Source organism: Nannospalax galili, unplaced genomic scaffold, assembly GCF_000622305.1.
Source record: "Nannospalax galili isolate Female #2095 unplaced genomic scaffold, S.galili_v1.0 scaffold182, whole genome shotgun sequence".
Lineage (NCBI taxonomy): Eukaryota > Metazoa > Chordata > Mammalia > Rodentia > Spalacidae > Nannospalax > Nannospalax galili.
The window spans coordinates 477,977-500,322 of NW_008348662.1; the positions used below are offsets into that span (position 1 = coordinate 477,977).

Consider the following 22,346-nt stretch of genomic DNA (forward strand, 5'->3'; position numbering starts at 1 on the left):
CTCCAACTTAGAACTTTCACCCCAGCACAGTGGCTATTAACATTTCCTTTACTCTCAAGTATCCTCAGTAGCAAATTATATATGATGACTCTAATTGTAAAGGAAATAATAACCACTAAAAATTATCAATAGCCAAATAAATGATCATGGAGTAGCATGAACTTAATCAAAATCAACTAATAATAAATTTTACTGTTACCAAATGCAGTAAAGTGTCTAAACATTGAAAATAATGATCACAATGTGGATGTTGAGTAGACAGAGGAAAACAGGGGTCTGATGTTGGATCCTAAGTGTTGCTACCACATGTACACAGATAGAAAGCCCTGGTCTCTCTTCTATGCCACAGCCTGAACTACAAAAGACAGGCTTCTGAATGAATAAGGATGAAAATGTTATATAGAAAGCCCTGGTCTCTCTTCTATGCCACAGCCTGAACTACAAAAGACAGGCTTCTGAATGAATAAGGATGAAAATGTTATATAATACTTTTTTTTAAATTCTGGCTTTTAGACAGTGTCTTAAATAGCTCAGGCTAGTCTCAAACATCCTATGCAGTAGAGGAAAATCTTTGAACTTCTGGTCCTCCTACCTCTACCTCCCAAGTGCTAGGAGATGTACCACCATGCCTGGTTTATGTGGTGCTACAGCATTGTGCAATCACTCTACTAACTCGGCTTCCTCCTCAGCCCTACGCTTTAATTTGTGATCAATCTGGAATGCCCTGTGTCAAAATGCACAAACACACACACACACACACACACACGAGAGGGAGGGAGGATGAATGAATGAATGAATGAATGAATGAATATAATTCCAACCTTCAGGGAACATCTCTGCTAGAACTATACATACATGCATATACATAGAGAGAGGGAGAAGTGCACATAAGACGCACAGCACATAGCATTATGCTAATTGTGTAAAATTTTTTCAAACACTCAAAATTATCAACATACACTACATGTATAATATGTAGGTATTTATATGTAAAATATCTGTATATTAAAATGGGCTAGGAAAGTTCACACAAACCTAATGTGGTATGCCTCAGTCAATGCAGGAAGTAACATTTTTAGATAGGACTCTCATTCATTAAAAATGGTAAGAAGAGTTAGGAGTAAATATGGATAATCTGGGTAATGAGAATATAGGTGTTTCTAGATTTTTCTGTATGATTTGATATTTTTAAGGGGGCAGGTGGGACATGGTCTCTGTTCTTCAGAAATGTATTGGCTGCAGTTGATCCTTGGTGTTTGTGCACTGCTAACAATCATTGCTTTGTTTCATAAATGTTATATTCTCAAAGTTCCCAATGGAAGTCTATCCTTAGAGGTCACCCTCTGCAACTTCTAGTATCCTCCTTCTTGTCTTTTGAAAAAGAAAAGAGAATACCTCTACTTGCCTAAATGTTACCTTCTAAGACTTTCTCCAGTTTTTATAATTTCTCCATGATCATCAACAGTGGCAAGGGAGTAGGGAAGGGGTGGGGAGAGGAAGGAAGGAGAGAAAAGAGGAGAAGAAATTAGATTTTAAAAGTCTCAAGAACTAAAGTGACTTTAAAAAAAAAAAAAATGCTAAAAAAGGATCGAAGCTTCCAGACTCTTATTTCACTGCAGTGATAGGACACCCTTATTCTTTGTAAACCAGCAGCATCAACTGACAGTATAAACAATGTCTATGCAGCTCTGCCCTGCCACACCCTATTCTGCCTTGGATAATTCCTACCATTCCTGAGCAGGGATGGTCATTGGTCATTTCTAGAGTCTTTTTTTGGGGGGAGGGGATCTTCTCTATGATTTAACCTGAAGAATAAAACACCTGCTAGAGATTCAAAATGTCACATACTCCATGATATCCCTGACACTGCCCCCACCCAACCACACAGGCCAGTCTAAAAAAGCTGATCAAAGTTACACAAGTTCCCCTACCAAGCAGCCTTGTCTTCCATCTGCCTGTCAATGCCTCAGTTTACCTTCACCAACTCTGCAATAGACTCTGCATCTTCCCCTGGGAATCACTCAATGTCAAGGTTATTTCTGGTGCACAGCATAGGTTCCTTGTCATGTTCAGATAGAGGAAACTTAGATTAGTGGGGCTTTCTAAATTTGACAAGTAGATCCTGGAGCTCATCACCAGCCAGTCTAGCCAAATTGATGTGTTCCAGGTTCAGTGAGAGACCCCTATCTCAAAAAATTAAGGTGGGGGCTGGAGAGGTGGCTCAGAGTACTGTTGTTCTTCTAGAGGACCCAAGGCAGCTCACAATGCCTATAACTCCAGATCCAGGGATCCAATGCCCTCTTCCGGCCTCTGCATGCACTGCACTCACACATAAACATGCAGAACACATAATTTAAAATCAAAATAAATAATAAATACGGTGGAGAGCAATTGAGCAAGACACTTGACCTCTAACCTCCACAAGTTCATGAACATATACATATAACACAAAAACACCTGAGGGGAAAAACGGACAAAAGATTTGGGGGACGGTTGCAAGGTTAAAGAGGAAAAGCTGAGATCTACTCAAACTATGAGATGCCATTGAAAATAAGGAACCTTCTGCCACAAACATTAAAGGTCAGGTTCTTAAGCTTAATGAACAATCAGGACAGAAGGTATGTTTCTAACACAGCAGTGAACTAGACATCTAGCTGAGGACTATGTTAGTCCCCAGAACACTGAAATTTACACATACCCAAATTTTCTTAGTAGGCGGAAGATTTAGGAACTTTGAAACAGCAACTGAGATGTCCACAGAAACTTCTCTAACATGGATGGTTGTCAGGACAAAAGGAGAGTTCACGTAACAGCTGGCTGTTTGCCACTGTGCGAAGAAATAAACGAGTCTGCAGAGTCTTCTGTCCCACATGACTTTTCACGTTCTCCTTTAAGTCACAAGCTCCAGACTGTCCAGTTTTCCAATAAAACTTCTGCCCTCCTGACACAGAGCTGAGGTTAATCAATGCAGAGCAAATCTTAGGGATCAGTAATACCTTGTCCTAAAGGCAGGCAGGGCACAGCAAAATATGATTGGCTAAGTGAGAGAATCCCACCAAGGTCCCCCTCCAAAGAACAACATTGCTGTCCATCATAAGACTTAAGAGCCTCCTGGGCACCCAAGTTTTGATCTAAAGAGCTAGAACTCTTAAGGAGCAACTAATTCCATATCTTCTGGCAGGAAAATAGAAATCAACATGGGTCTAGCAGTTGGAAACAGGAGGAGGAAGCATGGACACTTTCAAGGAAGTGTGGGAGGATGCTAAAAAGACACAGAAAACAGCCTAAGAGGACCCTCACTAGCTAAGCTGTTTGTTAATTTGAATAAAAATGCACCTGGATACATCTTTCCTCTAATAAGCATGACTGCTTATAAATATGCAATATCTATTTGTGCATTCAAAAAAGTAGGAGGGAACAGGAAATTCTGTGCAAGCGCCCAAGTCTGCAAAGAAGTATAAGAAGAGCACGGAAACAAAGGTTGGTGCAGAGGTCACACAAAGAAAAAAAAAAAAAAAAAAAAAATGCCCTTGGGGCTTGGGGAAAAAAAAAAAAAAAAAAAAAAAAAAGGAGGGGGGGGGTGTTGGAGTGCTTGCTTAGTATGCACAAGCCCTGGCTAGATTCCCAGCACCACACAGGTGGTGCACACCTGTAATCCCAGCACTTAAAGGTAGAAGAAGGATCCAAAATCCAAAGGTCAACCTTGGCTACAAAGCAAGTTTGAGGCCAGTCTGGGTTCCATGAGACCCTGGTTTATAGATGAAACAAAGAATATCCCATTAGCTGTCCTACAAGATGAAAATACTCTTTTTTCAGAAAACTCTAGGTGGTGGCCTTCTCACCAGAAGATTCTAATAAGGCATGCTAAGTTCAAAGTATCTATGAGGCCCAGGTAATTACAGGAGGTCAATAAAGAACCCTATTTCCAGAGGGATGAAAACCACCCTGGAAACAATTAAAACCTCTTTGTGTTGGGTGGGTACTAAAGGACTTAGTAACCTAGTAAGTTTAATCGCAAAACAAGTACCTGTGATAATTAACCTATAAAGAGAAAAGGTTTATTTTGGCTCAGTTTTTGAGGTTTCAATACCTGATTGGTTGGCTTATTGCTTTAGGCCTGGGGCTAAGCAGCATGTTGGAAAAAATAATCTTACCAGGAACTGAAGGGTGAGAAAGAGGAACAGGCCAGGGCCCTGTAAACTACCTTGCAGCATACCCTTAAGGGATGAAGGATAGATCACCAGACCAGCCTCTGAAAGGTTTCACCACATCCCAACAGTGTCCAGTAAGATGCCACGCCTTTAACAAACTGGCCTTTGGGGACATTGCAGAAACCAAGTACAGCATGCCCTAACCAGGTGAGAAGTTTCTTGTGAGATGAACACTCCCTCAGCAAGTCACTCAACACTGCCTCAGGAGACATTCACTTTTTTGTTTTCTGCCTGTTACCCCCAAAGAGTATAAAAATAATAATTGCTGTAATCAAACTTTAGGAAATAAAGAAGAGCTATGTTTGGTGGCTTCCACCTGTGATTCCAACACTTGGGAGGCTGAGATAGCAGGCTCAACAAACACAAGTAAATTCAAGGCTAGTCTAAGCTACAAAGTGAGTTCCAAGACAGCCTGGGCTACAGGGTAAGATCCTGTTTCAAAACAAACCAAAAAGAGGGGCTGGAGTGAAGACTCAGCAGCTAAGAGCTGCGTACTACTGTTGCAGAGGACCCAAGTTCAGTTCCCAGCACCCCCATCAGCTGCCTAGGGCTCAAGTTTCAATGGACTTCTGGTCCCCTGCGTCTCACACACACACACACACACACACACACACACACACACACAATTTAAAAGATAAAAACCTTAAAAAAGGCAAAGAACGAAGACCATCATATTGATAGCTTTGAATAAGTGCAAACATCAACGGGTAATAGTTTTAGCAATATTTGTACTTGTTTTGTCTACTGAGTACAGTGATTCAAGTTCAAAACAATGAGCCATACATTTAGGTAATGTATAAGAGAAAAAGGACATGCATACACGTGTATAGTTGTATGTAACCATCAACCCCCTCCCACAGCCACACACACGCAAATGTGCTCAGTGTAAAGAGATATTTTTTATTTTATTACTTTTATTTTATGTGTATGAGTGTACTTCCTGAATGTATGCAAGTGTACCTGCATTGTGCAATGCCATTGGAGGTCAGAAGTGGGTATTGGGCCCTGGAACTGGAGTTGTTAGCCATCATGAGGGTGCTGGGAATCAAACCCTTGTCCTCTGCAAGTGCAGCCAGTGGCTCTTAACTGCTGAGCCATCTCTCCAGCCCCCAAGATAAGATATTTTATAGGAAGCAAAATGTAGGTCAGATAACAATACTTTCCATCACAAACTCCTCCAGAGCCGCCAGATCTCCAGTCACTTTCACTTCTGAAACCACAGGAGCTCCTGGAGCTAACAGAAGCTTCTAGTCTCTGTAATGGGTCATTTCCTGTTCTCCTATAGTCTGTGTACTTGGTCCTCTGATGCACCAGGTCTTACTTGTGTGGCACACATAGGTTTAATTCAACATCTCTTACTGCAAGGAAGAACTTTCCTTCTTGTTTCCATCTCCCTTTCAGACCAACTCAGATGTCCCTTCTTCTAAGACACATTTTCTGACCCCTCAGCAGAAGAAGCTGTTTTCACTGGCAGTCTATCACAGGTACCTGGCCACACCCCTGTGAATGCAAGAGCAACCACTTGTCCTCTTGCAGGTGAGCCTCCTTCAGTCAGCAGGTGCTGTGCCTTCCTCCTGTTTGACTTTCCATCACAGTGCAAGAGTACAGCCATCATCCTGTAAGAGCAGCCAAATGCCAACTGCGACAAGAAATGAACCCTAAGACCTGGTTCCTTCCAAGGCACACCATGGAAAAAATTTATCCAAAGACTTATGACTAACATCCACCCAAAAGCAGGAGTTCCAAGACACTGGTTTGTGTTGATACAAGGCACTGGGCAGTACACAGAGCCCTTTGTGAGGGATTCTTGCCAAAACCCCACTTCTTCCACCTAACCATGAAATGAGTGCAAAATAAGACATTCTATGAAGGAACAGGCCAAATCTCAGCAGAAATTCCAAGAGCATAAAAACTAAGGGAATGTACCATCAGAGAAAAAACTGAGCACAGATGAACGAGGGATCCTGGACTAGACCCTAAATAAGGACAAATGGCAAAATTTAAATAAGATTTGTGTAGAAGCAAATAGTATTGCATCAAACTTAATTTTATGGTTTAGAAATCTGTGCTCAGGATAACAAGATGCACATTTGTACCTGTACATACATAAACATGTACATATATATGAACATGCACACATACACACATACATACTAGACACTCATGAAAAAAAATGTACTGTATTTTTTTACAAATAAGAAACACAGCTTTCAATAAAATACTGGGATGCTCAGGTTGTGTCAGCTAACATGATATGACACCTGATCTTCTCACACACAGTTTTCTCTATGAATACACCACACTGTCTGAGCAGCTGCACATTTTCTCCCATATTTTAACATCTGAGCTCGAGGTGAGTCTTCCATGTAATGATATGTCACAGCTTAATCAGCATCAGCTCTTCCTGCTGAGGAGCACTTGGGAATAACGATGCATCTTATGACGGATGATATATTAGACTGGAGGAAATATGCTAATGAATAAATCACTTAAACAGTACTTTCAGATCTCTGCTTCCAGCACGGCAACATGAGTTCTAATGACCCACTCTCCACTACATTTGTGAGTTTTTTTTTTAAATACTACTTAGGGCTAGGGACATAGCTCAGAGGCAGAGTGCTCGACCAACAAATGCAAGGCCCTGGATTCTATCCCTAGCATCCCAAAAATCAGTTTAAAAGGCAAACAAACCACTCAAGAGCATCTGGAAGTTGTCCTACCAGCAAACAGCAAATGCAGAATCATACAGATAAGAAAATTCAGTACAGAAAGTGAGAGCCTGGTATTTAAACCAAGACAACTCTTGGCCATCCTGCACTGAAAGCCACAAGGTAGACACCTTGCTCTGGTTCTCTGCAGCCAAGAATGCAGCTCCCTTGCAGCTGGGGGGTGGAGGGGAGGAATCCTGGAAAAAGCAGGGCTGTAGCTTTTCTTCCTGCCCCCAGTAACACGGTGCTGAGGCTAAGTCCCAGAAAAGTGGGGCTCAGAGCTGTGGACCCCCTTATTCTCTCCAGCGCTCACTGCTGGAATGGAGGCTCCACCTTCTATATCTTATCAACATCTGGGCCCTAACAGCCCTCCCAGGGGCTCATGGGACAATGGTTTCACACCCTGAGAGGCAGCGCCAGGGGAAGAGGAAGGTCCTGTACCTAGCTGGTGCTCAGATAACAGAGGGGGTGTGTAGCTCACAGTGATGCCTGTCTCAGTCCCCACTCCTATTGGCAGAATCCTGGCTCAGAAACTGTGCCTGAATCCATAAACAGCTCCTACTCTTTGCTTCACTTGCAATGCAGCACTGTTAAGTTTAGGCCTGAAAGTCACCTCAAAAAACAGTGATGTTACAGTGAAGGGAGTGGGGAGAACGTGGTCCTGATGCAGACACAGGCTAGATTGATGGTCTGAAGGAGGAGTCCTCTCAAGGTCAGACAAACAGCCAACACTGACCTCACAAACACCCCCCCTCCCTTTTTTTTCAGAAAAAAAACAATTTGATTATTCTGTAGCTGAATTTATGTTCCAGGGCATTGCCGTAAACAATAACACAATCAGCCAGCAGAATGGAAGAGGTCCCTACCAGAAACAATGGTACCCCAGTGACTGTGGACACAGCCACAGGGGTGAGTCCCTGAGCAGCAACACCAGATGCAGCACATGGAAGGAAAGAGAAGTCTTTAATAAAATAACTCAGCCAATGACTAAACAAGTAAGCAACTGACAACAAGCCTCGAAGGTGAAGAGAACCAGCACTCAGAATTGTTAACTACATTTATCTAAAATGCCTAGTGGCCAATAAAAAGAAAAATCCTTTGAGGTGCACAAAGAAACAGGAAAGAATGTCCCAAACACCAGAAAACAGCAAGCAATGGAAACTACTGATGAGTGCAATCAGATGGCAGGCAATAGGGTCCGCTCCAGACCCAAGAAAGTTCACAGCAACAAAAAGCCGAGTGTGGTAGCACACACCTTTAATCCCAGTACTCAGGAGACAGAGGCAGGGGGATCTCTGTCAGTCTGAGGCCAGCCTGGTCTACACAATAGACCCTATCTCAAAAAAAAAAAAAAGGAAGGAAAAAATTGTAAAAGGAATGAGGGAAAGTAGGGCAATGTCTATTAACTACTGAATCCCAATAAAGGGAGAAAATTTAATGAACAAAACTGGAGCTGAAAGTACAACAGAAGTAAAAAATTCACTAGAGATCCTTGGAATGGGTCATTTTATGTGTCAACTTGACTGGGCTCTGGGATGCCTGGATAGCTGATAAAGCATTGTATCTGGCTGCGTCCTTGTGTTTGTGGAAGAGATTAGCAGGTTAGTGTGTGAACTGATAGACTGAGGAGAGGAGATCACCCTGACCAATGCAGACACTGTCCAATATATTGATCTTTTCAGGTTGATAAGAAATGAAAAGGTGGAGAAAAAGCAAATTTGTTTCGTTTTAAGCTGGAACATCCTGCCTTCAGACAACTCCTCATCCTGGGTCTTGAGCCTTCAGACCTGGAGAGGGATGTGGACTGACACCTTCAGATTACCTTATCTTCAGATATTTGGACTAAGATTATATACCACCAGTTGCCTGACCCATGAACCTGTAGGTGTTTCATGGGATTTCCTGTCCTCCATAATCCCATGAACTGATTTTTTTTTTCATATCCAGGAACTTTATTGGACACAGCTTGGTGGCAGTCCTGGGCAGCAACAGCACTCTGCCCTCCAGCCTAGCTGCCCAGGGCTGGGGGAGGGTGGCTCCATCCAAGGAGTCTCAGGAACTCTACAAGGCAACACTCTACTAATGATTACTACAAAATTGGGAGACAGGGCTGCTCCACAGATGCATGAACAGCTCAAATCTTTTTTCAATATCTTATTTTAATTTCATATGAGTGTATTGCCTGCATGTATGTAAGTGTACCTGTGCTGTGCAATGCCCGTGGAGGTCAGAAGAGGGAGTCAGATCCCCTGGAACTGGAGTTATAGACAGTTGTTAGCCACCATGTGGTTGCTGGGATTTGAACCTAGGTCCTGTGCAAGAGCAGCCAGTGCTGTTAGCTGCTGAGTCATCTCTCCAGCCCCTCAAATCTTTTATAAACATTCAGTGAAAAGAAAAATGACAACTCCAATTCATCATTATACACAACACTCTAGAATGATGGGCAGGGCAGGGCAGACAGAGATCACATCCTCACTGATTAGGAGCCTGGATGGAAGATGAGTGGGCCCAGATGTCCACAGCACAGGTAGCAGGGGCCAGCAGGGGCAACAGACAATGGACACTAGGACACTGCACATTTACAAGACCAGCTACAGAATGGGCAGCTACCAGTTTGTGTGTGTCAGGCTGTTTGTTCTGGAATGAGGAGGGGTGGTTGGTGAGCCTGAAAAAGGGCTACTTTGTGGAGAGGATGAAAACCAAAATGAGACTGTAGAAGTCAAGCACCTCCATGAAGATAAAGATCAGAATTCATGCCCACCAACAAATCATAGCTGCTGGGCAGTGCCTCACATGCTGGCCACACAGTGCTCCACAATGCCAATGGCAAAGCTAGCCTCCAGGTCATTCAGCCCCACAGTCAGGCCAGCACCCGGCTAGAGAAAACTGTAGAGAGTGACACCATCAGTCAGGGAGTTGTAGATAAGGGCTGCCACCACCAGACTGTAGATGGAGATGCCAGCCATAACCACTGGGATGATGGACTTCATGATCAGCACTGGCCATATGGCCAACATTGCTGCCATGCTGGCATCACTGTTGGCTGTGCCACAAGCGACACTCTGGGTGCTGAAGATTATGGTGGATGAGGCTGATGGCAGCGAAAATTGAAGTTTGCTCAGGTGCTCAGAGCAGGTCTTGGTCATGTCTGTGGGAGGAGTTGGAGGGGGTGCTCTCAGAAGGTGGGAGGGCAGACAGACAAGTGAGGATGTAGGTGCCGTGAGCAGAGTCTTATAATAAATTTCCCTAGGCTATATTCTGTATCTTGAATATACCCCAAATGTCTGCACAAAAAAGGCTTGTCCCTAGCCCACTGCACTACTGGGAAGAGGTGGGACCTTTAGGAGACCTGTGAGAGGACATTCACTCAATGGGGGCTCCAGCCTTCCTCTCTCTCTTTGGTTTGGGTCTTTTTTTTATATTGGTTTTGTTTTTTTTTTTTTTTTTTTTGTGGTTTTTGGGTTTTTTTGTTTTGTTTTGTTTTTTTTTTTAAAGACAGTGATTCACTGTGCAGCCAGTCTGGCTTTGAAGTCACAGCAATCCTCCTGCCTCAGCCTCTCTAAGGCTGGGACTGTACCATGCCCAGCTCCTGTCTGTCTTAATCTGGGCAGCCATGAGGCAAAACCTCTGACACTGTCAATCAAAATGAATCTTTCCTCCTCCTTATAAGTTCTTTTCCCAAGTGCTTTTTCCGTGACAGAAGCTGACTAGCACCTCTCATAGGTACAATTTAGAGCTGAAAAGGGCAATAACAAATAAAAGTTCACTAGAAAACATTAGGGTGGGGACATACACATATCATATCTACTACATACAGTTTCTATGGAGAACCCCAACTAATGCAACAGGGGATGTGACCCAGAAGAACTGACAGACTTTAAGTCCGATCAACAGAGGAATTGTAAGCTGGAAAACATGGCCTTAAAGGTGAGGCCCATGCAGCACACTGTGATGTAACACAAACATGAGCAAGAAGTGAAGAAAAAATAGAGAAATCAAGGCTGAACTTAGGAAATGTAATGAAAAGCAATAACCGATACATCTAAGAAGCTCAGAAAACTCCGAGCAGGCTAAACAGAGAGACTCAAATCTACACCATGGTAAAAAGTGATAAAAGTTAAATGTAAAAACATCTAGAAGGTAGAAAGAAAAAAATGATGCATCACTTACAAAGGGGATTCCAATAAAATTAATAGCTGATTTTCTCAGCTGAAGCAACAGAAGTCAGAGGTAGTGGGAGGATACATGTTCAAAAACACTGTCAAACCAAGACTCCTGTGTTCAGGAATGATATCGTTCAAAAATGAAAGTCACAGGAAAGCATCCCAAAGTAAACAAAAACAAGTCATTGCTAGCAGACCTACCTTACAAGCCATACCAAACGGGAAAGTCCTCAGTCTGAGTGGCCCCGAAAGGTAAGTCAATCCCACATAAAGAACACTACTAATTACATACTATAAGAGACACTATATATGTCTGGACTCTTTCTCCTGTTAATGGGTTGTAAATGCAAGTAATATAAAACAATACACAGATATGATGTATTGCAGGGTCTGCATCTTATGGAAATCTGTGAATAATACAATAATAAATAACAGCACAAAGGAAGCGAGTGGCAGTAAAACTGCACCGGGCCAAGGAAATGATGACAGATGATAAAATCACAATCACAACAATACATAACAGCAGATGTAAGATCATAATTACAACACTTTGTTGGGTTTATAATATTAATAAGATGTAAATATGCATAATGATAACACCAGGCAAAAAAGGTAAAAGGGAACAGTTATACAGGAATAACTTGCTTCTTTTTAAGTGTTACTTCTGTATATGTGAGTGAATGATGGCAGGGGGCAAATGCAACAGCATGTGGGGGGTCAGAGGACAACTTTGTGGAGTTAATTCTCTCCTTCTACCTTTACATGTATTCTGGGTATTAAACTCAGTCACCAGGCTTGTGTGGCAAGCACCTTTACCCACTGAGCCATCTCACCAGCCCAGGAGTAACATTTCTATATGTGATTAAAATAAGAAAATTAAATCTAAAGCTGAATTTGATAGGCTGAGAAAGTACTAAAAATACCCCCAAACAGCAAAAAAAAAGAAAAAAATCATAAATGGAATTTAAATGATACAGTAGAATTTGATGACTGCAAAACAAACAATAGGGAAAAATAGGACCAAAAAAAGAAAAAAGAAAAAAAAAAGACATGAAACATGAACAACAAAAAGAATAAACTCAAGTATATCAACAGTCACTTTAGATACAAATGGATCAACAAACCAATCAAAAGGCAGGGATCATGTGACTGGATGGAAAAAGTATTATCTAATTACATGCTATCTGCAGGAGATGGATTGTAGCATCAAACACAAGCTGATTAAAATAAATGAAATAAGAATGTATAATGGTTTAGACACTTTAAAAAACAGTCCGACAATTCCTCAAATGATTAAACAGAGTTGCCATATGACCCACCAATTACACTCCTCAACAAATACCAAAAAGAAATGAAAACAAAAGTCCTCACAGAAACAAATTCATGAATGTTTATACCAGCATCCTAAGAGCCAAAATGTGCAAACAACTCAAATGTCCATCAATGTATGAACACAAATTTGGTATATCTATGTAAAGAAGCATCATTTGGAGTGGGGATACGGTTCAGTGGGTATAGTGCTTGCTGTACAACCACTGAAGATCTGAGTTTGAATCTCCAACACTCAAAATCCACGCACAGCTTGGAGACAGGCAGATGCCTGGGACTTGCGGGCCAGCCATCTACCCAAAACAGCAAGCTCCAGGTTCAGAGAGAGATTCTGTCTCAAAAAATAAGGTGGAGGGGGCTGGACAGATGACTTAATATTTGCTTGATGGCTTGCTGCTCTTGCAGAGAACTGGGGTTTGGTTCTTGGCACCTATATCAAGCAGTTCACAGCTGCCTGTAACTCCAGCTCCAGGGCATCTGATGCCCTCTTCAGGCCTCCACAGGTACCTACGCACACATACACAGGAAGAGACACATATTAAAAAAATTAATTTTTAAAAAGAAAAACAAGGTGGAGATAGAGCAAGATACCTGATGTCAACTTCTGGCCCACTCCTGCACCTGTACACACACACACACACACGAAACACTTCATCTGAAAAAAGAAATGAACTACTGATAGATGCAACATGGATGCATCTGAGTGAAAAAAGGCTGTCACAGTACACTACGCAATCCCATTTGTGTAAAAATCCAGAACAGGGAGATCTGGAGGCAGAACGTGGATTAGTGGTGGTCTAGGGCAGGGAAGAGAGGTACAGTAATGGCTAAAGGGCACAGGACTTGAACCCAGGGCTTCGTGAATACTAGGCAAGTGCTGTCACTCTGCTACATTCCCAGTCCAGCTGGGTTTCTTACTTGAGGTAACAAAAATGCTCTAAAATTGACTGTGATAATGGATGCACATACCTATGTGTAGACCAAAAAACATAAAAACATTGAATTGTTTTTTAAAGTACTTTAAGTGGATGAACTATTTAGCATTTAAATTATTACTCAATTAAGCTGTTTTAAATATTTTAGTACATTCTTGCTGAAGTAACCATTTCTGCAGGAAATGTGTCTTAGAGGTGAGCTGAGCCCCCATACTGGGTGAGGCACATGGACACAGAATCACCTCTTCCCCCATTTCTGGGCTGTGTCTGACTAGAGCAGAAGGCTCGCTGGAGCTCTACTCATACCAGTAAATGACATGGACTTGCTCTGGTCTCATTCTCACATCTGCCCACAACTTTCCCAGCCTGCCTATTCCACTAACTGGAACCGCCCCCCCCCCCTTTTGACAGGGTCTCCCTAGTCCCAGCCTGCCTGGAACTCACTGCAGACCTCAATTTCAGAGATCTGTCTGCCTCTGTCTCTCAAGGGCTGGGATCAAAGGCATGTGCAACCATGCCCAGCATATTCCCTCTCATTTTTATGTGGGAATCTAGTATGCCCTGCTCAACTGGCTCCCTGCCCTGAACCCAGCTTCCCTTATTGGACTCCTGACATCCCCCTCAACCTATGCCAATCTCATAGGCCAGCTCTGATTCTTCCAAATAGTGAATGAAGACAATACCAAACTAGACAATACTCCTAAGAAACTGTACTGTGATTGCCAATGAAAGCTTGAGGCAGCCTAGGACTCATAGGTGCCCATCAAAATGAGCATCTCCTAATTACAAGGCATACATGCTTTTCTCCCTTTGGGAATTCATTCCTGCACCCTATACATCCCCTTCCCACTTGGCCTGGCTTTCACATTCTACCTCCTCTATGAAGCACTATGAAAAAATCAGGATCCTCTGTCTGCTCTTGTGGGAAACAAACAGACAGCAAAGAGCATAAGTCCCAACTTCAACTCCAGCACTGAATGAATGCAAGACCTTGTCAGAGTCTCAAGCACTCTGCTTTGTTGAGTTCTCCATCTACAGAGAGGAGGGAGTAATATTCCTCAGGGTTATGAGGATTAAATGACTAACATATGCAATGTGTTAGGAACAGGACAAGAGGTGCTACTGCCCCTATCTCATCTAGCTGATGGTATCCTATTTGTTTATGTGCATCTTACCCTACTATTCCCTGCTCAAAGGCATGAAGACTCTTATCTCTCTTCATATTCATAATATAACATAGTGCTAGGCACAGGACAGGTAGGTATACAGGACAATGAATGAAGGAAAAATAACTTAGTCCAACATTGTCAAAGACTTTGGAAATCACACTTTTTCAAAGTAAAAAATCAGAGCACATAGTTCCTAGAAACACTAGATTGAATATCTGAAATCAGGCCTGTCCTGGAAAATCTAGGCTGTCTCTCTGCCTGAACTCTCTAGAAAGAATACAAATACTTGACAGTTAAAAGTGGTTACATAAATGATAGCAATCAACACAGGGGATTTTATACAAGCAAAACAGGAGGCCTAGGCTGATCCCCAAGTTGGGACAACACAAGAACCATAAAATCAGAAGATTTCAAAGAGCAAAGTTCAAGGAGCTGACTGTGTGCAGTGTTAAACAGTGAGGATACCTTTGATGCTAGAGATTATCTAATAAGAAAAATACTAGTGATGCTTCTAATGCCTTTTCAGAAGAAACAAGAGCAACAGTGGGGAGAGTCTAAAACAAGACAGCAAGAGAAGTGTCAAGTTTCTGTATTACTTTAACTCTCTGAATAGATAAGTTTCCTGATAAGAAAAAAAACCCACGTACTTTTGTTATGGTTTAGTCTCTTCTTTCATAATAGACTTTAACAACAAGTCAGTTTCACTTATGTCAAGAACAATCATCAGCTTGACTCAAGACTCTTTCTGAATCCTCTCATTATACCCACAGATAAGTGAAATTCTCACCCCTCATCAAAGCAGCTTCTTTCTGCAGCAGATGGAGACTATTGCAGAGATCCACAACTGGTTAATACACAGAGATTATTGACCATGGGTGCCAACCTTAACTGGTACATCTATAATACAATTCCTTCATCAAAGGCTCATGAAACATCACAGAAGAGGAGATGGAAAGATTGTAAGAGTCAGAGGACTAGGACACCTGCTGGTATACAGTGTCTTCTCAGCAATATGGTTAACCTAAACAAGACGTGCACTAATGACACCACCAGTGGACAAGCCAACATTGACAGAGGAAATTTCATAAGGCCCTACTCCTAGATGAAGAACTGCAAGCTGGAGCTGGAGAGACAGCTCAGACCTGGGATCATGTTGGGGAACCCTGCTGTTAAGGTCGACTCCTTTCTCAGCAGGGGCTTCCTGCTCTCTGCCTGACCTTATCTGGAAAGTGCCTCTAAGCTCGGATGCCTGGCCTTATTTGGAACAGGACCTTTGGCATAGTTACCTGCAATAAAACTGCCCCTAGGTTTTTTCTATATGATAATTAGGCATTTCCCTATAGCCAGATGATAGGATCCCCCTACCACATGTAAATAAAGCATACTATGAACACCTATCAGCTGAAGCTTTGGCTGCTACCTCCACACTATATTTTTCCTGACCCCCACTCAATAAATGGAGCTGTATCACTGAATCTGACTCCCGGGAAGGTTTTTTCCATCCGTGCTCACTGGCCATCCTGACCCCATTCATAGCTTTTGCTCCCTTTGTTCTTGTGGGTCAGAGGCCAATGACCCACAAGGGGAGGGAGAGACCCACAGGATCAGAAGACCTGGGTTTGGTTTTCAGCACCCACACAATGGCTAGCAGCCATCCTTAACTCCAGTTCCAGGGGATCTGACACTCTCTTATAGCCTCCATGGGCATTGCATGAATGGGTGTACTTATATACATGCAGGCAAAATACTCATACACACAAAAATAAATAATTTTTTTAAAAAAAGAACTATAAACCATAAATGGCTGCTCAGAGAGGGAGAATCAGTTTTTACTGGAGGCCAGTGTCTTGATAGTTATCCAATCAAAAGTGGTCAGCCCTAAACACATGTATATACTAGGATGACTAAATGGACTGAGTAAGATGTGTGGTGTGTACGTGCATGTGTGTGTGTGTGTGTGTGTGTGTGTGTGTGTTGTGTCTGAAATTGGAGGAGTAGATGGAGGGGTAGAAATAATATAAACATAGTAGTCACATATGAAATTCTCAAAAACAAAAAACAACAAAAAAACCCTGAAACCAAGTCAGAAAGATGGTTCAATGGGTAAGGCCTGAGGATTCACATAGTAGAAGAAAAGAACTGATTCCTGAAAGTTGTTCTCTGACATCCATCCATATGTGTGCCATGACACACACAGATACATGCATGCACATACATAAAATAAATGCAATTTTAAAAAAATTTAGAAAGCTGTTGGCTCGGCATAGTGGTGTACTCCTTTAATCTCAGCACTTGGGAGGCACAGGCAGGTAGATCTCTGTGAATTCAAGGCTAGTCTGGTCTACAAAGTGAGTTCCAGGCCAGCCAGGGCTACACAGGGAGAGTCTATCTCAAAAAAGGAAAAAAAAAAAAAATTAACCTAAAAAAGTACACCCAAAGAACTTGCCTCTAGAAAAATCTTTCACTTTTTTTTTCCAGTGTCCCCAAATTAGAGCCCAACTCAGAGAAAGACAAAAAGCAAGAAATGAATGTGGGACTTGCCCAAAGCACAGAGCATGTGTTTTTCATCTATATCTGTTTATTTCATACCTATAGATGCACACAAATACAATACAATCTTGCCATATGTATACAACAGAGCTATGCATACCTAACATGGCTATACAAATACAAACACACAGCACAAAGAAGAGAGTCACAAGCAATCTTTTCAAGTGTCTTCATGAGTGAGTAAGATGAAGTCCACACAGCAGCTTCAAATAGCCCAGGGGATGAAGGCTGCTCTAACTAGGCTTTAACAAAATGAACATGCAGTCACCCAGCACCTCCATCCTTGCCATCAACATTCCTTAGAGTAATGCCATTCCAGAAAGGAAGATAAAAGGAAAAAAGGCAAAAACTGTCACCCATGACATACTCCAATCAATAGACAGTTGTCCTTTAAAACAGTTCTAGAGTCTACACACAATTACAATTTACAAAACCTAGTATTCCGATCAGAATTTCTCCTCACTGCCAAGCTATTTTGCGAAAGGAGCAATCTATCAAGAAATGAAGTTTAAACCATTAACTACATAGCACCAAATCAGTAGCACAAGTAGCTTGTAAATTTCATGGTATCTGAGGACCCCAATCATGTCCTTTGAAATATTTTATACAATACTCAGTACAAAACAACTTATTAAATATTTATGGTGATTAGGTTTTTTTTTTTAATGCCCAAAGTTAGCCAGGGGTGGTAACTCATGCTTTTAATTCCAGCACTTGGGAGGCAGAGGCAGCAGGATCTCTATGAGACTGAGGCCAGCCTGGTCTACATAGTGAGTTCTAGGCTAGCTGGGGCCACAAGGAGACCCTGTCTCAAAAAAATAAAAGTGAAATGTCTGTTATACAGCTTGGCCGTGTATGCAATATAAACCATGTATCAGTATCTGTTTCTCCAAATGTAATAAGACACTGAAAACAAAACCAGCTGGAATTAGAAATTCTGTGCCCTCTGTCCAAGAACACTGTTCCATATTTGTGTCAAAAGGAACAGCCAGAGAAAGAGGGCAACATCAGGCCTAGGCTATTTCACTGAAGAATTTCCAAACTGCTCACACAGTAGCAAAGCCTACCCTCGAGCATTTTGGCGTCGCAAAGGAAGCAGCAAAGCCCACTCCATGGCAGCATCCTTTGGGGAGACTTCCTCCTTACCTTTCCCATTTTGCCATGTAGTATACCAGGACAGAGTAAGGAACGAGGTGACAAATACTAATGCAGTGGCTACAGTTCCATTGCGGAGCCTCATCTCATTATTTCACCATCACACTGGTTCATATGTTGGTGATGACAACCAAGACTGTTTTCTTTTAGGCCAGAAGTTGACAGAATCCAGAATTCCTGGCTCTAAGCCAAAGAAAGCAATTGATGAGAGAGACTCATTTCAGATGCTGGGAGAGAGAGAGGTGTCAAGCAGCAACTCAGTTGCAATTGCTACTCCACATTGTCTTCTTGTGGTCTTCAGAGGCTGAGGTCTAGGGTATTCTGCTTCTTCCTATTCAAGGGAGGTTAGAGAAAGAAAAAACTTGCTAAATAATGCAAGGCATAGGTTTTCTAATTTATTATTCCACTTCATACTCAGCCTTTTGTTAAGGTTAAACTGTCTCTATGAAGATTGCACCTATATTAAAACTATTCATTTAATATACCAGAATTATATGTTCTTTTTTCCCTTCAAGGATAAAAGGTTCAAACTAAATTCCCTCTTGCCTGGTTTTGCCTGTGAAAAACAAAAAACTATGGCTATTCATTTAAAAGAAGCCATAGGGCTCATAGATTCCCAAAGAGATTGTTAAGGACAAAGTCACAAGCTTCAGTCTCCTCAGTTAATTCTGCTGCACAACAGCAAGCGACGTTTAAAAAATAAAGAGGAGAACTGTCTCCCTATAATATTTTGAAGGGTCAAAAGGGCAGGATTCAAGATCCAGCTCTGGCATCATCCCCTGCATGATTCCCAGCATGCCCCTTTTATTGATGTCACCAAATTTTATCTATGAGATGAAGAAGCAACTGGTCCTAACTCCTAGGTTCGCAGATTATCAGAAATGGCAAAAAAGTTTGCAGTTATTAATGCTATTTATTGTCATCACAAGTTTTCATTGAGAAAACTGGACATAGTTATGCATTCAGAAGAGGCAACGATCCAGTCCACACTCTCAGCCAGGGCCCATCACTTCACACTGCTTTCACGCAGGAAATTTGGAAGATCACTACCTAACTGCAGAGAAACTTGAAAGAAATGAGGTTGTTAATTACATAAGCATACTGCCAAGCATGTAATAGGTTCTTAATAAATATTAACTGTATAAAAAAAATACCAAGCAAACAAATAAATGCAGCCAGCAACTGGGCAGTCCACTCTATGCATAACTACTTTTGTTGCCTAGAGGCATGTCAGGCAAGCAGATCTGCACTGATCCTGGTGACTTCCAGGGTAAGATGCTCTTCGTGATATAAATGGCACTCTAGTGGGGTAAGTTAATGCACCTCCACAAACAACACACCTAAGAGACAACTGTCTCAGTGGACAGGCATGACTGATTAAAGGAGCCATTTGCAGGCAATTTAGAAAGCACCACCTCAGCTACTTCTTAGTAATGAACATCACTAAAAAGCTCTTCACTAGCAAAGAAAAACCATAGGGGCAAATTACAAATGAGGACAGTGACCAGTCACTGTAACTCACTGGCTTCTTCCTATGTGCTGGGCCTATTGTACAGCTTCACTAAATCCAATGGGGCAAACATTATGAACCCTGTTATTCACACAAGGAAATAGATCCAGTGAGAAAACCCCATTTTGAATAACTTCTAAGTTCAAGTTCTTTTTAAATATTCTATTTATTATTTTTATTTTATGTGTACAAGTGTATTGCCTGCACCCATGTTGTTCAATGCCCTCGGAGATCAGAAAGTGGGGTTGGATCCCTTGGAACTAGAGTTACAGAAGGTTGTTAGCCAACATGTAGGTACTGGGAATCAAACTTGGGTCCTCTACAAGAGCAGTCAGTGCTCTTAACCACTGAGCTATCTCTCCAGCCCCTAAGTTCAAGTTCTTATCTACCACTTTTTGCCCTACAAATTTGATCACTGGCACCACGGCAGGATGGAGAAGTTCTAGAGATGTCTAGCAGCTCAAGTTACACTGGAGAATCTTCTCGAGTGTTAATTTTAAGTTTTGCAAAATTCACAGGAACTTTCAAAGTCTAAACATTTAACTCTAAACAAATTTCCCACTTCCTGCAGTCTTTGGCTAATCCCTCACTCCTGAGTCCCCAACAAAGCATGCCTGTTACCTTCCTTGGCCAGCAGCTCTAATTTCCATGTAGCATTCTAGAAGTACTACATTCCATTACATTACCTCCCTTCATTAACTGAGCACAAGGCGCTCCAGAGATCTCCACATTACCAGTGCTAAAACCAAATGTATTCACCTTCTATAGTTAAGATACCTTTATAACAAATATGTTCGTGTTGATTGCTTACAATTAAAAATCTTCATGCCCCCCCAAAACCCTTAAATCAATAGTCACTCAATAATGGCTACTGATTATAAAAACAGAGGCGATATTTTGGTGAACCATGTAACTTGGAATTTTAAGTCTGGCATGACATTATACAAAAATGCTTATAACTCTGCTGCTATATAATTTGGCCATATTGTACCTCAGAAAGGATTTTATTCTAGTATTAAAAAAAACTAAAAAGTGGGTTATTAGAATATCCAGTTGACATAAATCAGTAAGCAGTGATGCACAGACTCATTAAAAATGATAGTTCAAAAGTTTTACTAAGTACAAACAAGGCATATATAAAATTTCAGTATAAATGCATGGAGATGAAATGAGTTCTAAAATCAATGTATACTATATACTACATGAAAACAAATGGAATATTAAATACTGGACCCAAGAAGTTAGTACACTCTGGTTTAGAGAAGATGTTTAGAATGAATTCTACTAAGGCCTGGCATTTCACAAGAAAAACAGGAGAGCATTTTACTCCATAAAAATGCAGTCATACATTTTAAATCAGGGTTTCCAACCTGACGAAGTTTCACTGAGAAAAACAAGTGAATGAAATCTCCACAGGGGAGCAAACTGAACAGGCCATGTGCTTTTAAATCACCACAGGCTGTTGAGCTAGCTCATTAGACTACATTTTTATCAGCGGCCACATATGCAAACATTTAAATTTTGTACTTACCTTAACAGTCTCCAAGGCCATCACTTAGCATATTTGAATCTTTAAACAAAAAGGTAATGACTAAAATTACTAGTCATTTCTCCACCCACCCAAAGAAGAATGGAACTTTCAACTCTAGGTGTCAGAATGAAAAATCTGTTTTGTTAACAGATTTAACAAGCTTGTATCTTAATTCTGTTTTTTTTTTTTTTTTTTTTTTAAAAAGGCAATTTTAAAGTGTTCCCTGAAATATTTCATATGTTCCTTGGCTCTGAGAACACTTTGCTGAACATTTGTCATATTCCTTAATCAGCATCCCACAAACAAAACAGTGGTGCCTTAAAGAATCAAAAGCACGATTCATGCTGCCCAGAATCAATGAAAACCATGACGTAAGCCATACAACTTTATAAACCAGTTATGAAAAATTCATGTATTTTTCACTTCTAGAGGATTAATATTTCTTTTCATACAGCTTACATAATTTCCTCATCCATTGCTTTTGGGGGGGTTACACTTAAGAAATATACCATAACCTGTTAATATAATAACTATTCTTTGGAGCATTCAAGAAAAGGACTGTCAACCACAAAGAGTATTACTGACTCTACATTTAGGTTTTTTACATTCAAATGAACGACTGTGCCATTCTTTATCTTTTGTCAAAGAATTTGCTGGACAGCGAAAGCGCAACAGCAAAATTGATGTAACACATTAAGTGATACATTGTGTCTACTTCTATTTTGTAATTCAGAATGTAAGCCATGAATGGGCTCCAGAGACTCCCAACGTGGCGAGAAACAGCGAAAGCGAGAAGGCACCACCGCCTGCTCCTAAAGCACGCCTTCCAGATGTCACTGGCACACCTAGAGAACCCGCCTGCACCCAACTTGGGGGGTCCTGCTCGCAGCATTCACGCGAAGAGAGAGCCAAGGCCTGGGAGAAGCCGGGGCTCTGGCTCACCATCGTTAGGGCTTCACTTTGTAGATAAACCGCTTCCCGGGGCCGCTAGGGTCCCGGCTCCCGGCATCAACCCACCCCCGCCCTACCTGCCCCGCGCGCGCCGCCTCCGGGCCGGAGCCCTCCAGCCGCGGGGTCCCGCTCGC

The 22,346-nt window shown here is 41.7% G+C and overlaps 1 protein-coding gene and 1 pseudogene across 1 annotated transcript in view; both read right to left on the minus strand.

The window, feature by feature from the left end:
* The window catches only part of Mgat4a (alpha-1,3-mannosyl-glycoprotein 4-beta-N-acetylglucosaminyltransferase A), a 118,156-nt gene extending 96,854 nt beyond the window's left edge, over nucleotides 1–21,302 (minus strand). The window contains exons 1-2 of the mRNA XM_008845849.3: nucleotides 21,262–21,302; nucleotides 18,212–18,551 (exon numbers count right to left, since the gene is read on the minus strand). Of these exons, the coding sequence (XP_008844071.1) occupies nucleotides 18,212–18,305 (94 nt within the window). The 5' untranslated portion in view covers nucleotides 18,306–18,551; nucleotides 21,262–21,302. The remainder of the gene's footprint in view (nucleotides 1–18,211; nucleotides 18,552–21,261) is intronic.
* Nucleotides 9,412–10,320, minus strand: LOC115072470 (annotated as a pseudogene).
* Nucleotides 21,303–22,346: the final 1,044 nt, after the last annotated feature.